This window comes from Ursus arctos, chromosome X (assembly GCF_023065955.2).
Source record: "Ursus arctos isolate Adak ecotype North America chromosome X, UrsArc2.0, whole genome shotgun sequence".
In the NCBI taxonomy this organism is placed as follows: domain Eukaryota; kingdom Metazoa; phylum Chordata; class Mammalia; order Carnivora; family Ursidae; genus Ursus; species Ursus arctos.
The window spans coordinates 58,101,056-58,121,632 of record NC_079873.1 but is presented as its reverse complement, the minus strand read 5'-3'; the positions used below and the strand labels follow the sequence as shown (position 1 = coordinate 58,121,632).

Here is a 20,577-nt window from a genome sequence, read left to right as displayed (position 1 = left end):
ACCTTTTTCTTTTAGGTTGATGAAGAATATCAAAATCCTCACACTGTGGACCGAGTCCCCATGGGCAAGTTGCCTCATATGTGGGGTCAGTCTCTGTACATCTTAGGAAGCTTGATGGCAGAGGTAAGGGGAAACTTCAAGGACCTTCCACTTTTTTTCTCCTTTAGTCATTATAATAATCAGATTTGTGAGTAGCTCATTAAATCTGGATCTGTCTTTTGCCTTTTATATTCTGCCTTGATTATATATTTTCCTCCAGGTCAGGTCCTTAGAGTAGGAGCATGGCCAGTCCTCGACAAAAATCTTTTCCCCCTGGCAGCCATGTCTCTCCTATTGCCCAGGGCTTCCTACCTTGGCACTGTGCGTAGAGCTGCTCTTGGATCAGGGCCTCAATCTGGTCCTTTCTACACCCACCCACCCACCCACCCCCCCCCCCCCCCCGCCGCTCAAGTGCCTTGCCTTGTGACTGATGGGTGCACCTGTGCTTAGATAGTAATGAGGACTGATAATGGATTTAAGTACTAACTTGTTCAAGCAACGTAATGTTTCATTATCTAATGGAATAAACTGATAAGATAATTTTAGGCAGCATGAAAAGTGGTTAGGAACATCATAGTTTTTAAAAATTTATTCCTTGTGTACTTTTTGCTGTGGGGCTTTTTAAATGTTTTTTATGTTAAATTCTGTTGAAACAGCCCTTTTTTTGCTTTTTTAAAAAAAGATTTCTTCATTTATTTTAGAAAGAGAGAGAGCTGGTGTGTGCAAGCAGAGGGAGGGGCAGAGAGAGAGGGAGAGAAATCCTCAAGCAGACTCCCCGCTGACCACAGAGCCCCACACAGGGCTTGATTGCAGGACCCCAAGATCATGACCTGAGCCGAAATCAAGAGTCAGATGCTCATTAACTGAGCCACCCAGGAGCCCCTTGGTTGAAACAGCTCTTAATGAAGCACTTGGGAATTTAGAACTTAATGTCCAGCTTATTTTTGATATTGTGAGCTAAGTAAGGGTTCTCTTTCTCAATGTTTTCCAGATTTACTGACCAATCTATTTCCCCATTGTAAGTTATTATGGTAATCTGTAACTGAGGCTCCTAGAAGATCCAAGGTGGGACTTAGCTATCCTTTCTCAGCCAGACTCTTTGACCTGTTTATATATGACTGTTTATTTTCTGCAGCTGTTTTTGTTCACTCTGTTTCGTTTTTTTTCTCAGTTTTATTGAGATATAATTGACATACATCAATGTACATTTCAGGTATATAGCATAAAGTTTTGATTATCTTTGATATTATGATATTACGAATAATGTAGTGATAATGAGCAGAAGACTTTCTCATTAAATTAGATGTGTGAAAAAAGAGGAGGTGAACGGTGTTTTTAAGAGTAAAATGGGCGAGTTCATCCCATTTCATCAAGGACAGAAATTCAAGTCAAAAGATATCTGCTGGGGCACCTGCTTGGCTCAGTCAGTTGAGCATCTGACTCTTGGTTTCAGCTCAGGTTATAATCTCAGGGTCCTGGGATTGAGCCCCACATTGGGCTCTGTGCTCAGTGCAGAGTCTACTGGAGATTCTCTCCCTCTCCCTCTCCCTCTGCTCCTCCCCCTGCTCTCTCTCTCTCTCAAATAAATAAATAAAATCTTTTAAAAAAAAGATATCTGCTGAGCAGAAAGTATAGCAGTCACATGAATAAATGAGAAAACAATAAGACTTAAATTATTGATAATAAGCATTGTGGTCTGATTGTCTAATTATATACATCCAGAGAAGGTGGAGGTATAACTAAAAAAAAAAAAAAAACCGTTCTGCTTATCACTTGGACCCCTCTATTTCCAACAAAGAACTTGTGGCCACCACTAGAAATTAATTCCAGAAGAAATTAATTTGGATGTGAATTCAGGAGTTCAAACATTTTTTATATAGTGAAGGTATTTGTTTCCTTTCTATACTTGCCTCTCTCTTGTCATAGGGCATGTTTTTGGCACTGGTACATTGTTTCTCCTCAAACATTAGCTTTTTCTGTGAGAAATAATAATCTGCCTTTTTATGGTTTTTCTTTAGGGATTTTTAGCTCCTGGAGAAGTTGATCCCCTGAATCGAAGGTTTTCTACAGTACCAAAGCCAGATGTTGTGGTTCAAGGTATGGGTTCTTATACCCAGCAGCAGAAACTTTATATTAACGATCTGTTTTGGACCAGTAAATGATGGCTTTACTGTTTATCATGGGTATTGTTAGGCTTCAAAAAGTATACAATGAACTCCGCTCTTTTTGGCTTCAAGATTGCTATTAATCTGAATCATGAACAAATGCTTAATAAATGATGTTATTTGGCACTCTTAACCACCACTTTCTTCCAGAAACTCTTTTCATTGTCATATTTAAGCCTTTAGATTCTCTCTGCTTTCTTTCTGAACATTCCTTCTGTGCTTTTTCTGTTAGTACTCCTTTCTTCTCATGCCCTTTTAATGGTTGTGTACTTACACTGTTGTCTCTCTGTATTTACACTCTGTGTTAGTTGGCTAGTGCTGCCTCCTTCAGAATACATTTGCTTCCATGAATCCAACTATTCCTTCCTTGCAGAGTACTGGAAACCTTTATTTTTGGTTCCTAACAATTAACTTAAATTTTGAGGTATCTACTCTATGCAAAACACTGGGCTAAGCTCTATAAACATTTTAAGAATTCTAGTCCCAATATCTATAAAACATCTTTATCACTTACACTTCAAATGCAAAACTGACCTCTTTTGTCTCCATCCCATCCTTTCCCCTCTCCCATGACAAGCAGATCTTTCTACCTTCCTTATCTCTTGTAATGACTATTATTTTAGTCTCCTATATAAAGTTCCAGGTGATTTTTGACTCTCCAAGGACACAGTCCAGTATGGTACTAAGCTCCTATAAAATGTCTCTGGTCACTTAACTTTCGGGTTGGTGCTACATGGGAAATAATCCTGTGTATTTTATTCTTCCCTTCCCATGAGACACTTTGTTCTCCTTTGAGGCTTATGACATCTCGCTGTATTGATCTGGTAGCTCTAATTCATTCATTTAGCTTATAGCCTTCCTCTTCTTCCCCAATTCCTGCCATAGTGCTAAATTTCAGCATCATGATAAGTGCCATCTAACATTTTAGTCTCAAAATTCTTGGATACCCATAACCCTAGTGGCCTTTCCCTCCACCTCTATGTTACCCACTCATTTTGAGAACCAAACTTTAGAACTATTCCACTTCATATATCTTCCATTCCAGAAAATTCCAGTTTATGGTCATAGCTATATACTATTTCAGTTTTCTTTTTCTACCCATGGTACTGTATCTGTTGTCTCCGAGTCTGCTCTTCCCTATTTGTTGATCATTTAAATATCTTAATCACCCATGTACCATAATTCTATTACACCCACCAGAAAAATCAGCCCCATGTCAATCTTACAGTCTGCATTTTCTTTTTCTATTAAGTTTTTTATTTTAATTCCAGTATAGTTAACATACAATGTTATATTAGAATTGGATGTACAATATAGTGATTCAACCATTCTATGCATTGCTCAGTGCTCATCATGGTAAGTGTGCTCTTAATCCCCATCACCTATTTCAGCCATCCCTCCACCCACCTCCCCTCTGGTAACCATCAGTTTGTTCTCTATAATTAAGAGTCTCTTTCTTGGTTTGTTTCTCTCTCTCTCTCTTTCTTTTCCTTTACTTCTTTTATTTCTTAAATTCCACATATGAGTAAAATCATATGCTATTTCTCTTTTTCTGACTTATTTCACTTAGCATTATTCTCCCTAGCTCCATCCATATTGTTGTCACAAATGGCAAGATTTCATTCTTTTCTATGGCTAAATAATATTCCATTACACACACACACACACACACACACACACACACACACGACCTCTTCTTTATTCATCTGTCAATGGACGTTTGGGCTGCCTCCATAATGTGGCTATTGTAGACAATGCTGCCGTAAATATAAGGGTGCATGTATCCCTTCGAATTAGTATTTTAATATTCTTTGCTTAAATACCCAGTAGTGTGATTACTGGGTCATAGTGTAGTTCTATTTTTACTTTTTAAGAAAACTCCATACTGTTTTCCACAGTAGCTGCAGCAGCTTGCATTCCCACCAACAGTGCAAGAGGGTTTGTTTTTCTCCACATCTCAACAACACTTGTTTGTTATGTTTTTGATTTCAGCCATTCTGAGGGGTGTGAGGTGATTATCTCATTGTAGGTTTGATTTGCATTTCCCTGATGGTTAGTGATGTTGAGCATCTTTTCATGTGTCTGTTGGCCATCGGTATGTCTTCCTTGGAGAAATGTCTGTTTATGTCTTCTGCCCATTTTTTAATTGGATTATGTGTTTTTGGGGTGCTGACTTATATCAGTTCTTGATATATTTTTATACTAACCCTTTATCAGATATGTCATTTGCAAATATCTTCTCCCATTCAGTAGCTTGTCTTTTAGCTTCGTTGATTGTTCCCTTTGCTGTGCAAAAGCTTCTTATTTTGATGTAGTTAACAATAGTTTATTTTTGCTTTTGTTTCCCTTGCCTCTGGAGACATATCTAGAGAGAAGTTGCTATGGCCTAGGTCAAAGAGGTTGCTGCTTGTGTTCTCCTCTAGGATTTTGATGGTTTCCTGTATCACATTTAGGTCTTTTATCCATTTTGAGTTTATTTTTGTGCATGGTGTAAGAAAGTGATCTAGTTTCATTCTTTTGCATGTAGCCATCCAGCTTTCCCAGCACCATTTATTAAAGAGACTGTCCTTTTCCCATTGCATATTCTTTCCTCCTTCATTGAAGATTAATTGACCATATAACTGAGGGTATTTCTGAGTTTTCTATTCTGTTCTGTTGATCTATGTGTCTATTTTTATGCCAGTCCCATACTCTTCTGAGCACTACAGCTTTGTAATATAACTTGGAGTCTGGAATTGTGAGACTCCCATTTTGTTTTTCTTTTTTTGAGGTTCACTTGCCTGTTTGGAGTCTTTTGTGGTTCCATACAAATTTTAGGACTGTTTGTTCTAGTTCTATGAAAAATGCTGTAGGTATTTTGATAGAAATTGCATTAAATCTATAGATTGTTTTGGGTAGTACAGATATTTTAACAATATTTGTTCTTCTAAACCATGAGCATGGAATGTCTTTCCCTTTCTTTGCATCGTCTTGAATTTCTTTCATCAGCATTTTATAGTTTTCAGCAGGTTCTTTTACCTTTTTGGTTAAGTTTAGTCATACATATTTTATTGTTCTTGGTGAAATTGTGAAAGGGACTGTTTCTTAATTTTATTTTCTGTAGCTTCATTATTAGTGTATAGGGATGCAGCAGATTTCTGTACATAGATTTTGTGTCCTGTGACTTGTCTGAATTCATTTATCAGTTTTAGTAGTTTTTTGTTGGAGTCTTTAGGGTTTTCTGTATAGAGTATCATGTCATCAGCAAATGCTGAAAATTTTATTTCTTCCTTACCAATTTGGATGCCTTTTATTTCTTTCCGTTGTCTGATTGCTATAGCTAGGACTTCCAGTACTATGTTGAATAAAAGTGGTAAGAGTGGACATCCTTGTCTTGTTACTGACTTTAGGGGGAAAGCTCTCAGTTCACCCCCATTAAGGATGATGTTACCTGTGGGTTTTTCATAAATGGCCTTTATTATGTTGAGGTATGTTTCCTCTAAATCTATTTGGTTGAGGGTTTTTATCATAAATGGATGTTGTACTCTGTCAAATGCTTTTCTTGCATTTATTGAAATGATCATATGGTTCTTATCCTTTCTCCTACTGATGTGATGTATCACATTGATTGATTTGCAAATATTGAACCATCCTTGCATCCCAGGAATAAATCCCAATTGATCATGGTAAATTTTTTTTTTTACTGTGTTGTTGGATTCGGTTTGCTAGTTATTTTGTTGAGGATTTTTGCTTGTATATTTATGAGAGATATTGGCCTCTAGTTCTCTTTCTTTTGTGGTGTCTTTATCTGGTTTTGGTATTATGGTGATACTAGCCTCACAGAATGAATTTGGAAGTTTTCTTCCTCTTCTGACTTTTGGAATAGTTTGGGAAGAATAGGTATTAACTCTTTTTTAAATGTTTGGTAGAATTTGCTTGTGAAGCCCTCTGGTCCTGGACTTTTTGTTTGTTGGGGTTTTTTTGGTTACTGATCAGTTTCATTGCTGGTAGTTGGTCTGTTCAAATTTACTATTTTTCCTGCTTCAGTTTTAGTAGGTTATATGCTTCTAGGAATTTATCCATTTCTTCTCACTTGTCCAATTTGTTGGCATATAGTTTTTCATAATGTTCTCTTACAATTCTTTGTATTTCTGTGGCATCAGTTGTTATTTCTCCTCTTTCACTTCTGATTTTTTCTGAAGATTATTTATTTACTTTTCAGAGAGAGAGAGAGCACAAGCAGGGAGAGCAACAGGCAGAGGAAGCAGAGCAGGCAGAGGGAGAAGCAGGCTCCCCGCTGAGCAAGGAGCCCGATGTGGGACTTGATCCCAGGACCCTGGGATCATGACCTGAGCTAAAGGCAGACGTTTAACCGACTGAGCCACCCAGGCGTCCCTATTTCTGATTTTCTTTATTTGGGTCTTCTCTCTTCTTTTCTTGATAAGTCGTCTTGTTAGAGATCTATCAATTTTGTTGATCTTTTCAAAAGAACCAGCTACTGCTTTCATTGATCGTTCTATTGTTTTTTCAATTTGTGTATCATTTATTTCTGCTCTAATCTTCATTATTTCCTTCTAACTGCTGGCTTTGGGTTTTGTTTGTTCTTTTTCTAGCTCCTGTAAGTGTAAGGTTAGGTTGTTTGAGATTTTTCTTGCTTCTTGTGGTAGGCTTGTATTGCTGTGAACATCCATCTTGGAACCATTTTTGCTGCATCCCAAAGATTTTGGACCATTGTGTTTTCATTTTCATTTGTTTCTATGGAATTTTTTATTTCTTCTTTGATTCCCTGGTCGAACCATTCATTGTTTAGTCACGTGTTATTTAACCTCCAAGTACTTATGTGCTTTCTAAATTTTTTCTTGTAGTTGATTTCTAGTTTCTTAGTGTTGTGGTCAGAAAATACACCTGGTATGACTTTGGCCTTTTTTAATTTGTTGAGACTTGTTTTGTGGCCTAATTTGTGATCTACTCTGGAGGATGTTCCATGTGCACTTGAAAAGAATGTGTATTCTCATGTTTTAAGATGGAGTGTTCTGAAAATATCTGTTAAATCCATTTGGTCCAGTGTGTCATTTACAACCACTCTTTTTCCTTGTTGATTTTGTTTGAATGAACTGTCCATTGAAGTAAGTGGGGTGGTAAAGTCCCCTACTATTATTATATTCCTGTCAATTAGTTCCTTTATGTTTGTTATTAATAGTTTTACGTATTTGGGTATAGAAATGCAACTGATTTCTGAGCATTGATTTTGTATCCCGCCACATTACTGAATTGCTCTATAACTTCTAGTAGTTGGGGGTGGATTCTTTTGGGTTTTCCATATAGAGTATCATGTCATCTGCGAAGAGAGACATTTTGACTTCTTGTTTGCCGGTTCGAATACCTTTGATCCCTTTTTGTCGTCTGATTGCTGTTGCAAGGACTTCTAGTACTATGTTGAATAATAGTGGCGAGAGTGGGCATCCTTGTTGTGTTCCTGATCTTATGGGAAAGACTTCCGGCTTTTCCCCATTGAGAATGATATTTGCTGTAGGCTTTTCATAGATGGTTTTTATGAGATTGAGGAATGTACCCTCTATCCCTACACTCTGAAGGGTTTTAATCAGGAAAGGATGCTGTATTTTGTCAAATGCTTTTTCTGCATCTTTTGAGAGGATCATATGATTCTTGGCTGTTTTCTTGTTGATATAATATATCACGCTGATAGATTTGCGAATGTCGAACCACTTTTGCATCCCAGGGATGAATCCCACTTGGTCATGATGGATAATCCTTTTAATGTACTGTTGGATCCTATTAGCTAGGATCTTGTTGAGAATTTTGGCGTCCATATTCATCAGGGAAATCGGTCTGTAATTCTCCTTTTCGATGGGGTCTTTGCCTGGTTTGGGGATCAAGGTAATATTGGCCTCATAGAATGAGTGGGTGCTCCAGTGCTTGGTGTATAAATATTTATAGTTGTTATATCCTCTTTTGGATTGTCCCCTTTATTATTAAATAGTGTCCTTCATTGTTGCTTGTTACAACCTTTGTTTTAAAGTCTAGTTTGTCTGATATAAATATTGTTACCCCAGCTTCCTTTTGACCTCTGTTTGCATGATAAATATTTCTCTATCTCTTCACTTTCAATCTGCCAGGTGTCTTTAGGTCTGAAAGGAGTCCTTGTCGGCAGGATATAGATGGGTCTTGGTTTTTGTTTTTGTTTTTTTTTCATCCTGTCACCCTCAGTCTTTTGATTGAAGCATTTTGTCCATTTACATTTAAAGTAATTATTGTTAGTTATATATTTATTGCCATTTTGTTACTTGTTTTTGTGGTTGTTTTTGCAGTTTTTCTCTGATCCTTTCTTCTCTTGCTTTCTTTCATGGTTTGTTGCCTTTCTTTAGTAATATACTTGGATTCCTTTCTCTTTATTCTCTGCGGATCTAGTAGTGGTTTGGGATTTGTGATTCCCATTAGGCGTGTATATAACATCTTCTGCATATAGCAGTCTATATAAGTTATGGTTGTTTATGTTTGAACCCATTCTTTATTCGTCTCCCCCACACACACACATTTTAGGTATATGGTGTCATATTTTACATCCTTTTATTTTATGAATCCCTTGACTGATTTTTACAGAAATACTTATTGTCACTGCTTTTGTGTTTTTTTACTTTTCATACTCTCACTTATGGTCTTCCCTTTCTGCTCATTTCTTGTAGGGCTGGTTTAGTGGTCATGAACTCCTCTAGTTTTTGTCTGAGAAACTCTTTCTCTCTCCTTCTATTCTGAATGATAGCCTTGTTAGAGTAATCGTGGCTGAAGATTTTTCCCTTTCAGCATTTTGAATATATCATGCCATTCTCTTCTGGCCTGCAAAGTTTCTGCTGAAAAATCTGATAGTCTTATGGGGTTTCCCTTGTATGTAAATGTCTTCTCTCTTGCTGCTTTTAAAATCCTTTTTTTAAATCTACTTTTTGCTATTTTAACTAGTATGTGTCTCAGTGTGGACTTCCTACGGTTGAATTTTTGTGGGGATCTCTGTGCCTCCTGAGTGTGGATGTTTCCTTCTCCAGATTAGGGTAGTTTTCAGCTATTATTTGTTCAAATAAATTTTATACCTCCTTTTCTCTCTTTTCCTCTTCTGGGATCCCTATAATGTGAATGATATTACCTTGATGGCATCACTGAGTTCCCTAAGACTATTCTCAGTTTGTATAATTTTTTTTCCCTCTCATTTGCGCAGCTTGGTTACTTTCCATTACTCTGTCTTCTAGGTCATTAATTCATTCTTTTACTTCCTCTAGCCTGCTATTTATTGCATCAAGTGTATTTTTCATTTCCGTTATTGTTTTCTTTATCTCTGATTGGTTCATTTTTATCTCTTTGTTAAAGGTCTCCCTGATGTCCTCCACTCTTTTCTCAACGTCAATGAGTATCTTCATGATCATTACTTTAAATTCTCTACCAGCCATACTACTATATCTGTTTCACTTAGCTCTCTTGCTCTGGCTTGGTCCTTTTCTTTCTCTTGTGACATATTCCTCTGTCTCCTCATTTTGTCTACTCTCTGTGTCTGCTTTTGTGTTAGGAATTCAGCTACTTCTGTTGCTCTTAATGATCATAGCCTTATGAAGAAGAGGTCCTGTAGTGCCCTGCAGTGCAGTGTCCCACTCCCAAGGACCTCAGGGGGTATCTCGCATGTGTGCTGTGTATGCCCTGCTCTTGAGTCCTGACCTCTTTTTCCTTCAGTCCAGTTGTCTGCAGAGTCTCTCTCTGCCTGTTGTGGGCAGTGTTTTCTCCTCAGCTGGGTAGGGCATGCTTTAAAAAGGTGTATACCTGTCAGCTTGCAAAATGAGACCTGTCACCACCACTGGAACTTCAGTCCCACAGAACATGTGGATTGGGAGATAAGGTGTTGGTGGGGTTTGCACCTGTGTTCTGGGGGAGGGGCCTTGCAGCACCATGACGGAGGCAAGCTTGACTGGAAAGGGTGGATCCACCCAAGCACCGGGGTGACAGGGTTTGGTGTAAGCAAGTTAGGTAGCAAGTTGCAGTGCTGTGCTGGTTCCTGTGCAGGTAGCCATGTGTTTATGCTGAGGGGTGGAGGAGGGCAATGGTGCCTGCCAGCTCCTTTATTCCTAGAGGGGTCTTCCTGTGATCCCTGCCTCTCCAGGACATGCTCTGAGATGAGTAAATAACTCTCCCTCCCATCTATCCCCAGCATTTTTCAAACTGCTGCTTCCACGCTGTATCCCTGCTGGCTCTTTGTCCTGTAGTCTCTTAAAGGGCCGGGACTCCACTTCCTAATGCCCTCTGAGTTCTCCCAGAACTGAGATGGCTGATTTTTAAAATTCCAGGCTTTAAGTCCTGCTGGTTGTAAGAATTCACAAAACTCAGTCCCTCTCACTTTCAAAGCCAGACGTTTTGGGGATTCATCTTCCTTGTTCAGGCTTTCCAGTGTGATAGTCTGGTTTTTGCCCTTCTCTATGCCACCAGCTTCCTCCCCAGTGCAGATGGCCATGGCCATTTTGTTCCCAAACCGCGTCTTCACCCTTCCTGCTTTCCTCACTGTGGCCTCTTCTCTGCCTTTAGTTGTGGAGCCTATTCTGCCAGTCTTCAGATCATTTTCTGGGTTTTTTACACTGATGTGAGTGTTATCTAGTTCTATCTATGGGATGAGGCAAGCTGAGGGTCCTCCTACTCTGTCATCTTCCCAGCTTCTTCCAGTCTGCATTTTCTGACCCTGTAGCTGGCCTGCTAAAACTACTAGGAAAAAAAAAATCACACAAATGAGCAGATGGTAGCACTGTAATGCTGCAGTCTCCAGCTCACCTAGACTCACAGTGCCCCCTGCTGGTCCTTGTTCTTACTGTTACTCAGCATTTTCATTCTTTTCAACCACTATTCCAAACCTGTTTTCAACCCCATCCCTGATGTTCATCCTCTTTCTTGCCTGCTACCAAGGTTAGCTGTCTTAGTCTAGGTAGATAATATTCTCATTGTTGTCAGTTTCCCAGCCCCCCACCACAATCTTACTTGTATTTTCACTCATCCTTGTATCCTTTTCTCTGGTCTCAGAAAAGGTGTTTCTTCTCTTCGAGGCCAACTCCTCCTTCTAATGCTTGATCCTGTCCTCTTCCCCAGCCTTCCTAGAAACCTACTCTTTCCTGTTTCTTCAAACTCTTCCATCTCTGTTGGTTCTGGTTTTTAGTTTATTTACATATTCCTCTCCCTCTAGTTATCCTATCTTTCCTTTCTCATCCGAATTTCCGCTTCTTTATAGTCCATGCATTCTGCAGTCCTTTCCAGTCTAGCTTATTATTCCTCTGAAAATGCTTTTGCTTAAGTTATTGAAAAATTCAGTAAGTATTTTTCTTTTTTTCATTAGGATATGTTAGTCACCATACAGTACATCATTAGCTTTTGATGTAGTGTTCCATGATTCATTGTCTGCGTGTAACACCCAGTGCTCCATGCAGCACATGCCCTCCTTAATACCCACCCCTGGGCTAATCCACCCCCCACCCCCTTCCCCTCTAAAACCCTCAGTCTGTTTCCCCAGAGTCCATAGTCTCTCATGGTTCATCTCCCCCTCTGTTCCCCCCTCCTTCATTTTTCCCTTCCTTCTCCTAATGATCTCCCTGCTATTCCTTATGTTCCACAAATAAGTGAAACCATATATACAAAGGAACATTACTCAGCCATCAGAAAGAATGATTACCCAACATTTGCATCAACATGGATGGGACTGGAAAAGATGATGCTAAGTGAAATAAGTCAAGCAGAGTAGGTATTTTTCAGTCCACATCTTAGTAAATCTTTCTGTTTCATTTGTTGTTTCTCTTTCTGGAACCTCTTAACTCCCATGTCTTCTGTGATACCATCTCTTGGATCTTTTTCAACCTAAATTTTGCAATTTTCTGTCTCATTCTGGGCTTCCTATTCTCTTTGCCCCTTAGCTGTTGGTATTCCTGGGAGTTCTGTCCATTGACCTTCTTACTTCAAATATTTGTTCTTGTCTCTCAACCTCCTCCTCTTCCAAACCTTCTCTCTTTTCCTGTCTCCTCAGTTCTTCACTGTCAAAAGATGACTTCACCTCCTATACCATAAAGAAAATATAAGCCTTGGGAAAAAACTCCTCATTCCCACCCCAGGCTTTTCCTCGTCTGCCCATTTTTTATATGTTGAACTTCCTCAAGGTTATATCCTGGGTTCTCTTTTCTTTTTCTCTTTGTATTCTCCTTGACCCATCTCATCTCTTTATATGCTAACAACTCCTAAATCTATATCACTGTTCTTTAAGACAGCCCATTTGGATGTTTCACATGCGCTTTTAACTCCTCATGTCTAAAATTACTCCAGCTGCACCCTCCTACTACTGTATCACCCAGGCCTGCTTTTCTCCCTATGTGCCTGTGTCATTAAAGGCACACCATTCTCTTGGTTACACATGCAAATACCTGGGGAATTATTTTCAATATCTCCCCCTCTCTCACCCCCTATATTCAATCAGTTAACAAATCCTGGTTTCTTTACCTTCTAATTGATTCCGAAATCCATCTAGTCCTCTCCAGTACCAATGTCATGATCCTAATCTAGGTAATCAGCATCTCTCACTTGTATTAGTGCAATAAATTTTTAAGTGGTATCCCTGTCTTCAGTCTAGGCCCACAACAGTCTATCAGTTTATTCTTTACTCATCAAACATGAATATGTTCTATTTTAAGGTGCAGTTATGGACACATTAATCCCCTGATTACAACTCTACAAGGGTTTCCACTGCCAACCTCCTTCACATGGCTTATAAGGCCCTTTATGATCTGGTACCTGACCCCGTCTTCATTGTCATTTTTTACAATGGCCCCTTCACACTCTGTGCTCCTGCTGTAAAGAACATTTTATAATTCCTAGATCTGCCTTGTTCCATGTTGCCCTCGAGCCTTTGTCTGTGCCATTTCTTCTATCTGAAACAACTCGCTTACTTTTACCTTCACTTTTGCCAGATTAATTTGTATTCAGCCTTCTAGCAGAACTCAGTATCAGTGTCATTTTCTCCAGGGATCACGTCTATCTCTGCACTCCTAGCATTTGGCAGTGCTTAGCACATAGTTGGAATTTCCTAAATATTTTATAAAACATAAAGTAAAAAAAAAAAAAAAGCTCAACTGTTGGGGTTGAAAGTGTTCCTAGCTCCCCAGAGTGTTGTCCATTTGCGTCTCTTTCAGCGCATTGCCCTCTGCAGATCTCGGTAGAATGCAATTTGGAAATCATTACCCAAAGATAAGATACAAAATCCTTAAAGTGACACACATGCCCTCCATAAAGATCTAGCCTCTTTCTGCCTTTGCAGATTCTTTTTTTTAATCACTGTGCAAAGTATTTTATGCTACAGCAATATTGAAGTGTATGTAGTTCCTCCCCACCCCCCACACATTCTTTTTTCATTTCCATGTTTTATGATCATTGTGTGCCTTGTAGCTAAAATGGATTTCTCCATCCCTATTCCCTTCTTTCTCCTGGCTAAAATTCATTCTTTCAAACTCAGCTTAGACATCATCTCTTTCAGAAAGCCTTTTCTGAAACCACTCTCTACCTGTCCCAGACTTGATAGGTGTCACTCTTCGGGGCTTACAATGTTTTGTGCACATCTCTAGTTCCCCAGCAACTTATCTAATAATCAGCTTATGTGTGTGTCACTTCCATTACACTGTAAGCTCTTCTAGAGAGGGACTAACTTATCCATAAATCTCTTTATCCTTAGTGCCTAGCATAGCACTTCATCCATTTAGGTGCTTAGTATATGTTTGTTAATTAATGAATGGATGACCACATGTTTTTTCCTGGACTTTCCTTAGCTCACGATCATTCTTCCTTTGTACATTTATCCTGGAGAATCTTTGCCATTTTCATGTTTCCAGTTATAAGTAATCAAGATTGTGTTATGTCCAGGGGACCCTGTGATCGCCATATCCTGCATATCCTGACCCAGACCACAGCAACACAATACCATGAGGCTCCCAAGATAGAAAGATACACACACACACACACACACACACACACACACACAAAGAAAGATACACACAAAAGATAATGGCAGAGAAAAAAGAAGGTAGCACCCTGTTAACTAGGCTTTTGTCCCAAACACTCAACATAGAAAATACTGGTAAACTTGAATGAACCAAATGGTATGTTCATTTTCGCATAAACCCAATCAACACATCCACCAGCACTGGAGAAACAGGAATAGGGCATGCACATATTTGCCCTCGGTGCTTAGTGTCAAACCAGCCGAGGCCCCTTTGGAATTATTAGCCCCCAGCCAGGTATCTGTCCTCTAGAAGGAAAGTAAACAGAAGAGTCAGGGAGCTTGGCCTCCTCCTTTGTGAGTATGATAAGCACTTCAGAGACATGAATATAACAGGAATAAAAGGGAGCTGACCAGGCTTGGCCGGCTCAGAGTCTAGAGCCTACCCCCCCCCCAATCCCAAAACAAACACACACAGTTTTAACTATGGCACCTCAATTCTTTATTCCCAGTTTACTTTATCTTCTACCATGCTCTAGCTATAGACTAATTCTTATTATTTGGGCATTCTTTATTACCTTCAAACTCCTGTCTGGCCTTAAAGATACGAAAGAGCCTTGGAGAATCAACTTTTACCAAAGCTATAACACACCTCTTGTTGGATTTTTTTCCCTATTTAAACATGGAATCTCAGATATAAATAGTATGGCATTCTCTAGGAGCGCATATGTGCTTAGCCAAAAAAGCAGAATCGAATACTCTAGTCACGAGGTCCTTTTTCCTTTTCCATTTAGGTAATGGTGTTATTACCTAGCGTGATACTTGTTTCATCCAAGTTCCTCAATACTGTTAATTTCCTCCCATTTTCTTTCTCTTCCCTTCAAAAGAAATGATGTGGCTTGAGAGGTTTTTAGGTTCCTATTGAAATAAAAGCTTCTGTTGACCTCATCTTCTTTCCTTCCTATAGTTTCCATTCTAGCCGAGACGGAAGAAATCAAGGCCATTTTGAAGGACAAGGGAATCGATGTGGAGACCATTGCTGAGGTATACCCTATCAGAGTACAACCAGCCCGTATTCTCAGCCACATTTATTCCAGCCTAGGTAAGGAGATCGGCCTTAATAATCAGTCATTATAATAATCAAAGCATTATTCGATACAGGCTGGTTTCTTTCCTTTTTATTTTTTTGATCTTGTATTGGTTTATTAAATGATCTGAGAAGAAATTTAGAGTCTCTGGAACCTAAGTTTCTTTTTTTTTTTTAAAGATTTTATTTATTTATTCGACAGAGATAGAGACAGCCAGCGAGAGAGGGAACACAAGCAGGGGGAGTGGGAGAGGAAGAAGCAGGCTCGTAGCAGAAGAGCCTGATGTGGCGCTCGATCCCACAATGCTGGGATCACACCCTGAGCCGAAGGCAGACGCTTAACCACTGTGCCACCCAGGCGCCCCTGGAACCTAAGTTTCTAACCCAATATATCCTGAGCAAGCCTGATAATTTTAGATGTGTTTATGAATCTGGTACATAGGGTGTGACTATTAGCAAACAATATTGTGTCTTCATTCCAAGTGCATTCTTAACTAACATGTTCTCCCCTTTCTTGAGACCTATATTTCCATTTTGCATACATGTTAACTTTATGTAAAGTAATAACCAAGGGACATTTTTTTAGGTCTTTTATACTGTGTCATGTAATGAATTGGTTGACAATATTAGAAAATTCCACTTAATCTAATACTTATTTTAATTAGTACTCAATTTTTATATGATTTATTAAACTTGATGGACGCATTAAGCAGATTACTACAAATTACAAATTTATACAATTTATTACAAATTTGACATTAAACAAATCACTGCACTATTAACAACAACAACACAAAGGCTCTTCAAATTTCCAAACTACCCTTGTGGAAGACTAATTAATGGCCCCCAAAGGTATATAGGTCCTAATTCCTGGAACCTATGAATATTACCTTATATAGCAAAAGAGACTTTGCAGGTATGAGTAGTTTAAGGAGCTCGAGATGAAGAGGATTATCCTGGATTTTCCAGGTACACCTTAAATGTAATCACAAGTATCCTCATAAAAGGAAGGCAGAGGGAATTCAGACTATAGAAGGTAGGACGTGTGGCAACAGCAATAAGAGATTGGAGTGATGCAGCTATGAGCCAAAGATGTCCAAGAAATGCCCACAGCCTCTAGAAGTCAGAATTGACAAGGAACCGATTCTCTCCTGGAGATTCCAGAAGAAACTAGCCCTGTCGACACCTTGATTTTGTTTTTCGTCCTGAAAGACTCATTTTGGGCTTCTGACCTCCAGAAATGTAAGAGAATAATTATGTGTTGTTTTAAGCCACTTAGTTTATGGTACTTTGTTAACAGCAAGAATGGGAAAGTAATACAGATTCTGGTACTAAGAAGTGGGATAATGCTGTAACCAATACCTAAAAAAATGTGCAAGTGGCTTTGGAATCAGGTAATGGATAGAGGCTGGAAGAATTTTGAGTCACATGATAGAAACAGTCTATATTGCTTTAAACAAACTGTTGGTGGAACTAGGGATGCTAAAAGCATGGCCAGTGAGGGTTCAGAAAGAATTAGGAACATGTCATTGCAAACTTGAGGAAAAGGATCCTTGTTGTGTAGTGACAGAAGGATTGTTAGCTGAATTGTGTCCTGTGCTTTGTTTAAAACACAACATAAATTATGAACTTGGATATTTAGCTGAGGAGATTTTCAAGCAAAGTGTTGAAATCATGGCCTGGTTTCTTTTTTTTTTCTTGCTGCTTATAGCAAAATGCAAAAGGAAAAAAGATAATTGAGAGAAGAACAGTTAAGCAAAAAGGAACCAGGACTTGATGAAATTCTTAGATTGGAAAAGATGATAAAATTAGGAGATTTACTGTCAGGAAAACATGCTCTGGGAAAAAAGGTCAAGGATATGGCTGGACAACCTTCTCCTAGTGCTTCAGAAAGATCAAAAGATCGGTGTATTCATTCATACAGTGGGCTCTTTGAAGAGATAAGGCTGTGACTCACGGATTCCCTCAACCATATTAGCAGAGTCTAGGAATAGAGGTATGATTATCCAGGAAAGATCTTGGGGAGGACCCTCTTGTCTAATGGCATGAACCCCCATGACATATATGCAATACCCACAAAGTCTTTGAGAATGTTATACATGCAGAAACACTGTGAAATTGGACTTGAAAGGGACAGAGAGAGGACAAGATTAGAGAATGATATTGGACTCCCAAAGTTCTGTAGCCAGGAAGCAGGCTGATAGAGCTACTAAGCTGTGAGCAAGTGCTGTTCTTCAAGAAAAAGGAAGGATGACTTCAAGCGAGGTGCTTTGGGCCCAGAGGGCAGAGCCTCAAACCACAAAGAATTACTACCATGCCTTGAAACCTAGTGGAGTTTGCTTAGTGGGAATTTTAAAACTGTTCAGGGCTGCTGACTCCTTCCTTCCATTTTCTCCCTTTTGGAATGAGAATGTCTATAATTTGTATTCTACGCCTGTATTTTTAGAGAATATAACTTGTTTTCTAGTTTCAAAGGTCCACAGATGGACAGGAATTTTGCCTCAGGGTGTATCATACCTGTATGCTCACCCATACCTGATTTAGCTGATGAGATTTGGGGCTTTATAAATAATGAAATTTAGAAGAGATTTTGGGCTTCAGTTGATGTTGTAATGTGTTGAGAGTTTGCAGAATGTTAGGATGGGATGAATGCACTTTGTAAGTGGGAGGGATAGGAATCTTTAGGGGCCAGAGGATGGACTGTGGAAGGCTAAAAAATGGTCCCCAAAGATACCCAGACCCTAATCTCTGGAACCTGTGAATGTTACCATATATAGCAAAAGGGAATTTACAGGTGTGATTAAATTAGAGATTGAGATGGGAGAATTAGTCCGGATTATCCAGGTGGGCCCTAAATGTAATCACAAGTGTCCTATTTATAAGAGGGAGCCAAAGGGAGACCCGCCTATAAAAGTAGGAGATGTGAGGACAGAAGCAAGAGAGTGAAGTGATAAGGCTACTAGCCTTATCCTCTAGAAGTTGGAATAGGCAAGGAGATTCTGAGATCTCAGATTCTCCCCTCGAGCCTCCAGAGGATCCAGCCCTGCTGACATTTTGATTTTACCTTATAACACCCAAGAGGCCTATTTTGGACTTTTGACTTTCAGAGCTGTAAGAGTTTAAATGTTATTTTAAGTGTTTAAGACTTTCAGAGCTGTAAGAGTTTAAATATTATTTAAAGTGTTACTTTAGTGTTATTTTAAGACTAAGTTTGTAGTAGTTTGTTATAGCACCAGTTAGAAATTAATACAGTCTTAAATCAAGCCACAAAAGAGCAAATTTATAAATAAAGATTATATCCTAGACAATGGATTGTCATTTATAAACCCAAAGCCTCCTTTGTGTATATATATGTGTGTGTGTACTTTGTGTATATGTGTGTGTGTACTTTTCTTCTTCACCAAGAATGATCTATTAGTAATTACAGCCAAGCCAAATCTTGTCCAGCTCAAAACCAGTCTCCTTCCCTTTTTACTAACACCTACTTCAGACACTCAAGTTTCTACAGCAGTTATGTAGATCTCAGTTGAGATGGAATCAACCAAGGAGGAAAGGACCAACAGTCAGAGGTGACTTTTCTCTGTCTCTCCCAAGCACTCATATTTTATGCCAAAAGGGCCTTAACTCCCAGAGCTATTAATATTACATCTGACTTTAGGAATATGCGGATTTCCCCCTTCTTCCTTCCTAGCTATAATGTACAAAATTCCTTTTCTTTTTAATTCAAGTGCAAAGTTGAAATTTTCTAAAGAAACTTTACTTTAAAAAATGGGCAACTAAAATACAAGCGCATGGAAATTAACAAGTTTATTGAATGTAGATCTCAGATCCGAATTAATTTCTGAATCGAGCCACAGCTTAGCTTCACTATTACAAAATACCGAGCCCCTGGTTCCCCTCACTTACTCAACTCTATCCAAGATAAATTCCAAGTCAACACTCTGAAACTTCAGAGATTAATTTGGGTTGATTCTTTATAAGATGGGATGGGTATTTTAGTCCTTCCCAGAATCTGCTTCCTGTTTTTTTATCTTCTTGGCCATTCCCTCTAGTTTCAGACTGTAATGTGCTCCTGGTTTCCAGATACCAGTCCACTAAATCTGTTGACATAAGGAAAGTATTTCTCTAGCCCAAATCGTATCCCAGGAACAAGTATTAGTTGATTTTCTAGTTACCTTCTTTGCCCCTCTTAGAAGTCTTTATGGTTTGGAGTTCATGGAAGTCCTACTGGTGCCTTTGACCTGATTCTCTCTGGTTCTCACTCGGAAGATGATAGGCTAATTTTACCCTTTCCTCCTTCACATTTATTGTTCTAAATTCAGCATAATCTTACTAGGATATAGGTCATTTCCAAGCACTGAACCATCATTCTTGGAATCGACCTGCATCACATCACATTTTTCCAACAAATTGAAGCAAACTCCTTACTGATTGCTTTTTCAAAGCTTACACTTTGTTTAGGGCCTTTAATTTATTATTTCCTAGTCAAAGGTAATGAAGACTGATGGGTGTGGAGTATAATGAGTGATTAACCATTACAGGGACTCTAGTAACAAGCTGCATTTACTTTCCAAATATGTTCCTTTGTTTGCTTTATTCATTTATTCTTTCATAACAATCTGTTGTTCACTTATTATGTACCAGGCACTGGGCTAGATGCTGTGGGTGACATAGACATGTAACCAGCTAATTATAGTACAATCTTATAAATGCTATAGTAGTGGTGTTACATACAAAGCACAGGAGAAAGAGGATAGATTTGTCTGGGAAAGTCACAAAAAGCGTGATTTGATAACTTATCAAATGATTGAATCTTCAAACTTTTTTTAAATAATATTTTTTATTATATTATGTTAATCACCATACAGTACATCCCTGGTTTTTTATGTAAAGTTCCATGATTCATTTCTTGCGTATAACACCCAATGCACCATGCAATACGTGCCCTCCTTAATACCCATCACCAGTCTATCCCATTCCCCCCCCCCCGAAGCCCTCAGTTTGTTTCCCAGAGTCCCTAGTCTCTTGTGGTTCATTCCCCCTTCTCTGAATCTTCAAACTTTTATCGTAGCAACAATTTCACAATTACAAAATTGCTTTAAGCATACATCGAGTGACAACTGTAATACCACCAAAAAAGAGGGGGGGGATTTCTTCACCAGATGTGTTCGTGTATATATGTTAACTAAATGGGAATGTCTGCTTCACCTCGGACATTGTATTTCATGTATTTCAGTACCATAATATATTTTTTTTTAATTTTTAAAGTATGAGATTAATTGGGGTGCCTGGGTGGC

At 38.8% G+C, this 20,577-nt stretch overlaps 1 protein-coding gene across 10 annotated transcripts in view; it reads left to right on the top strand.

Moving 5' to 3' along the window:
• Positions 1-20,577, top strand: part of PHKA1 (phosphorylase kinase regulatory subunit alpha 1) — a 143,902-nt gene that overhangs the window by 48,069 nt on the left and 75,256 nt on the right. For all 10 annotated transcript variants that reach the window (XM_026485755.4, XM_048213381.2, XM_026485760.4 and 7 more), the window contains exons 12-14: positions 16-123; positions 2,058-2,136; positions 15,161-15,295. In XM_026485755.4, coding sequence (XP_026341540.1) covers positions 16-123; positions 2,058-2,136; positions 15,161-15,295 — 322 coding nt within the window. The remainder of the gene's footprint in view (positions 1-15; positions 124-2,057; positions 2,137-15,160; positions 15,296-20,577) is intronic.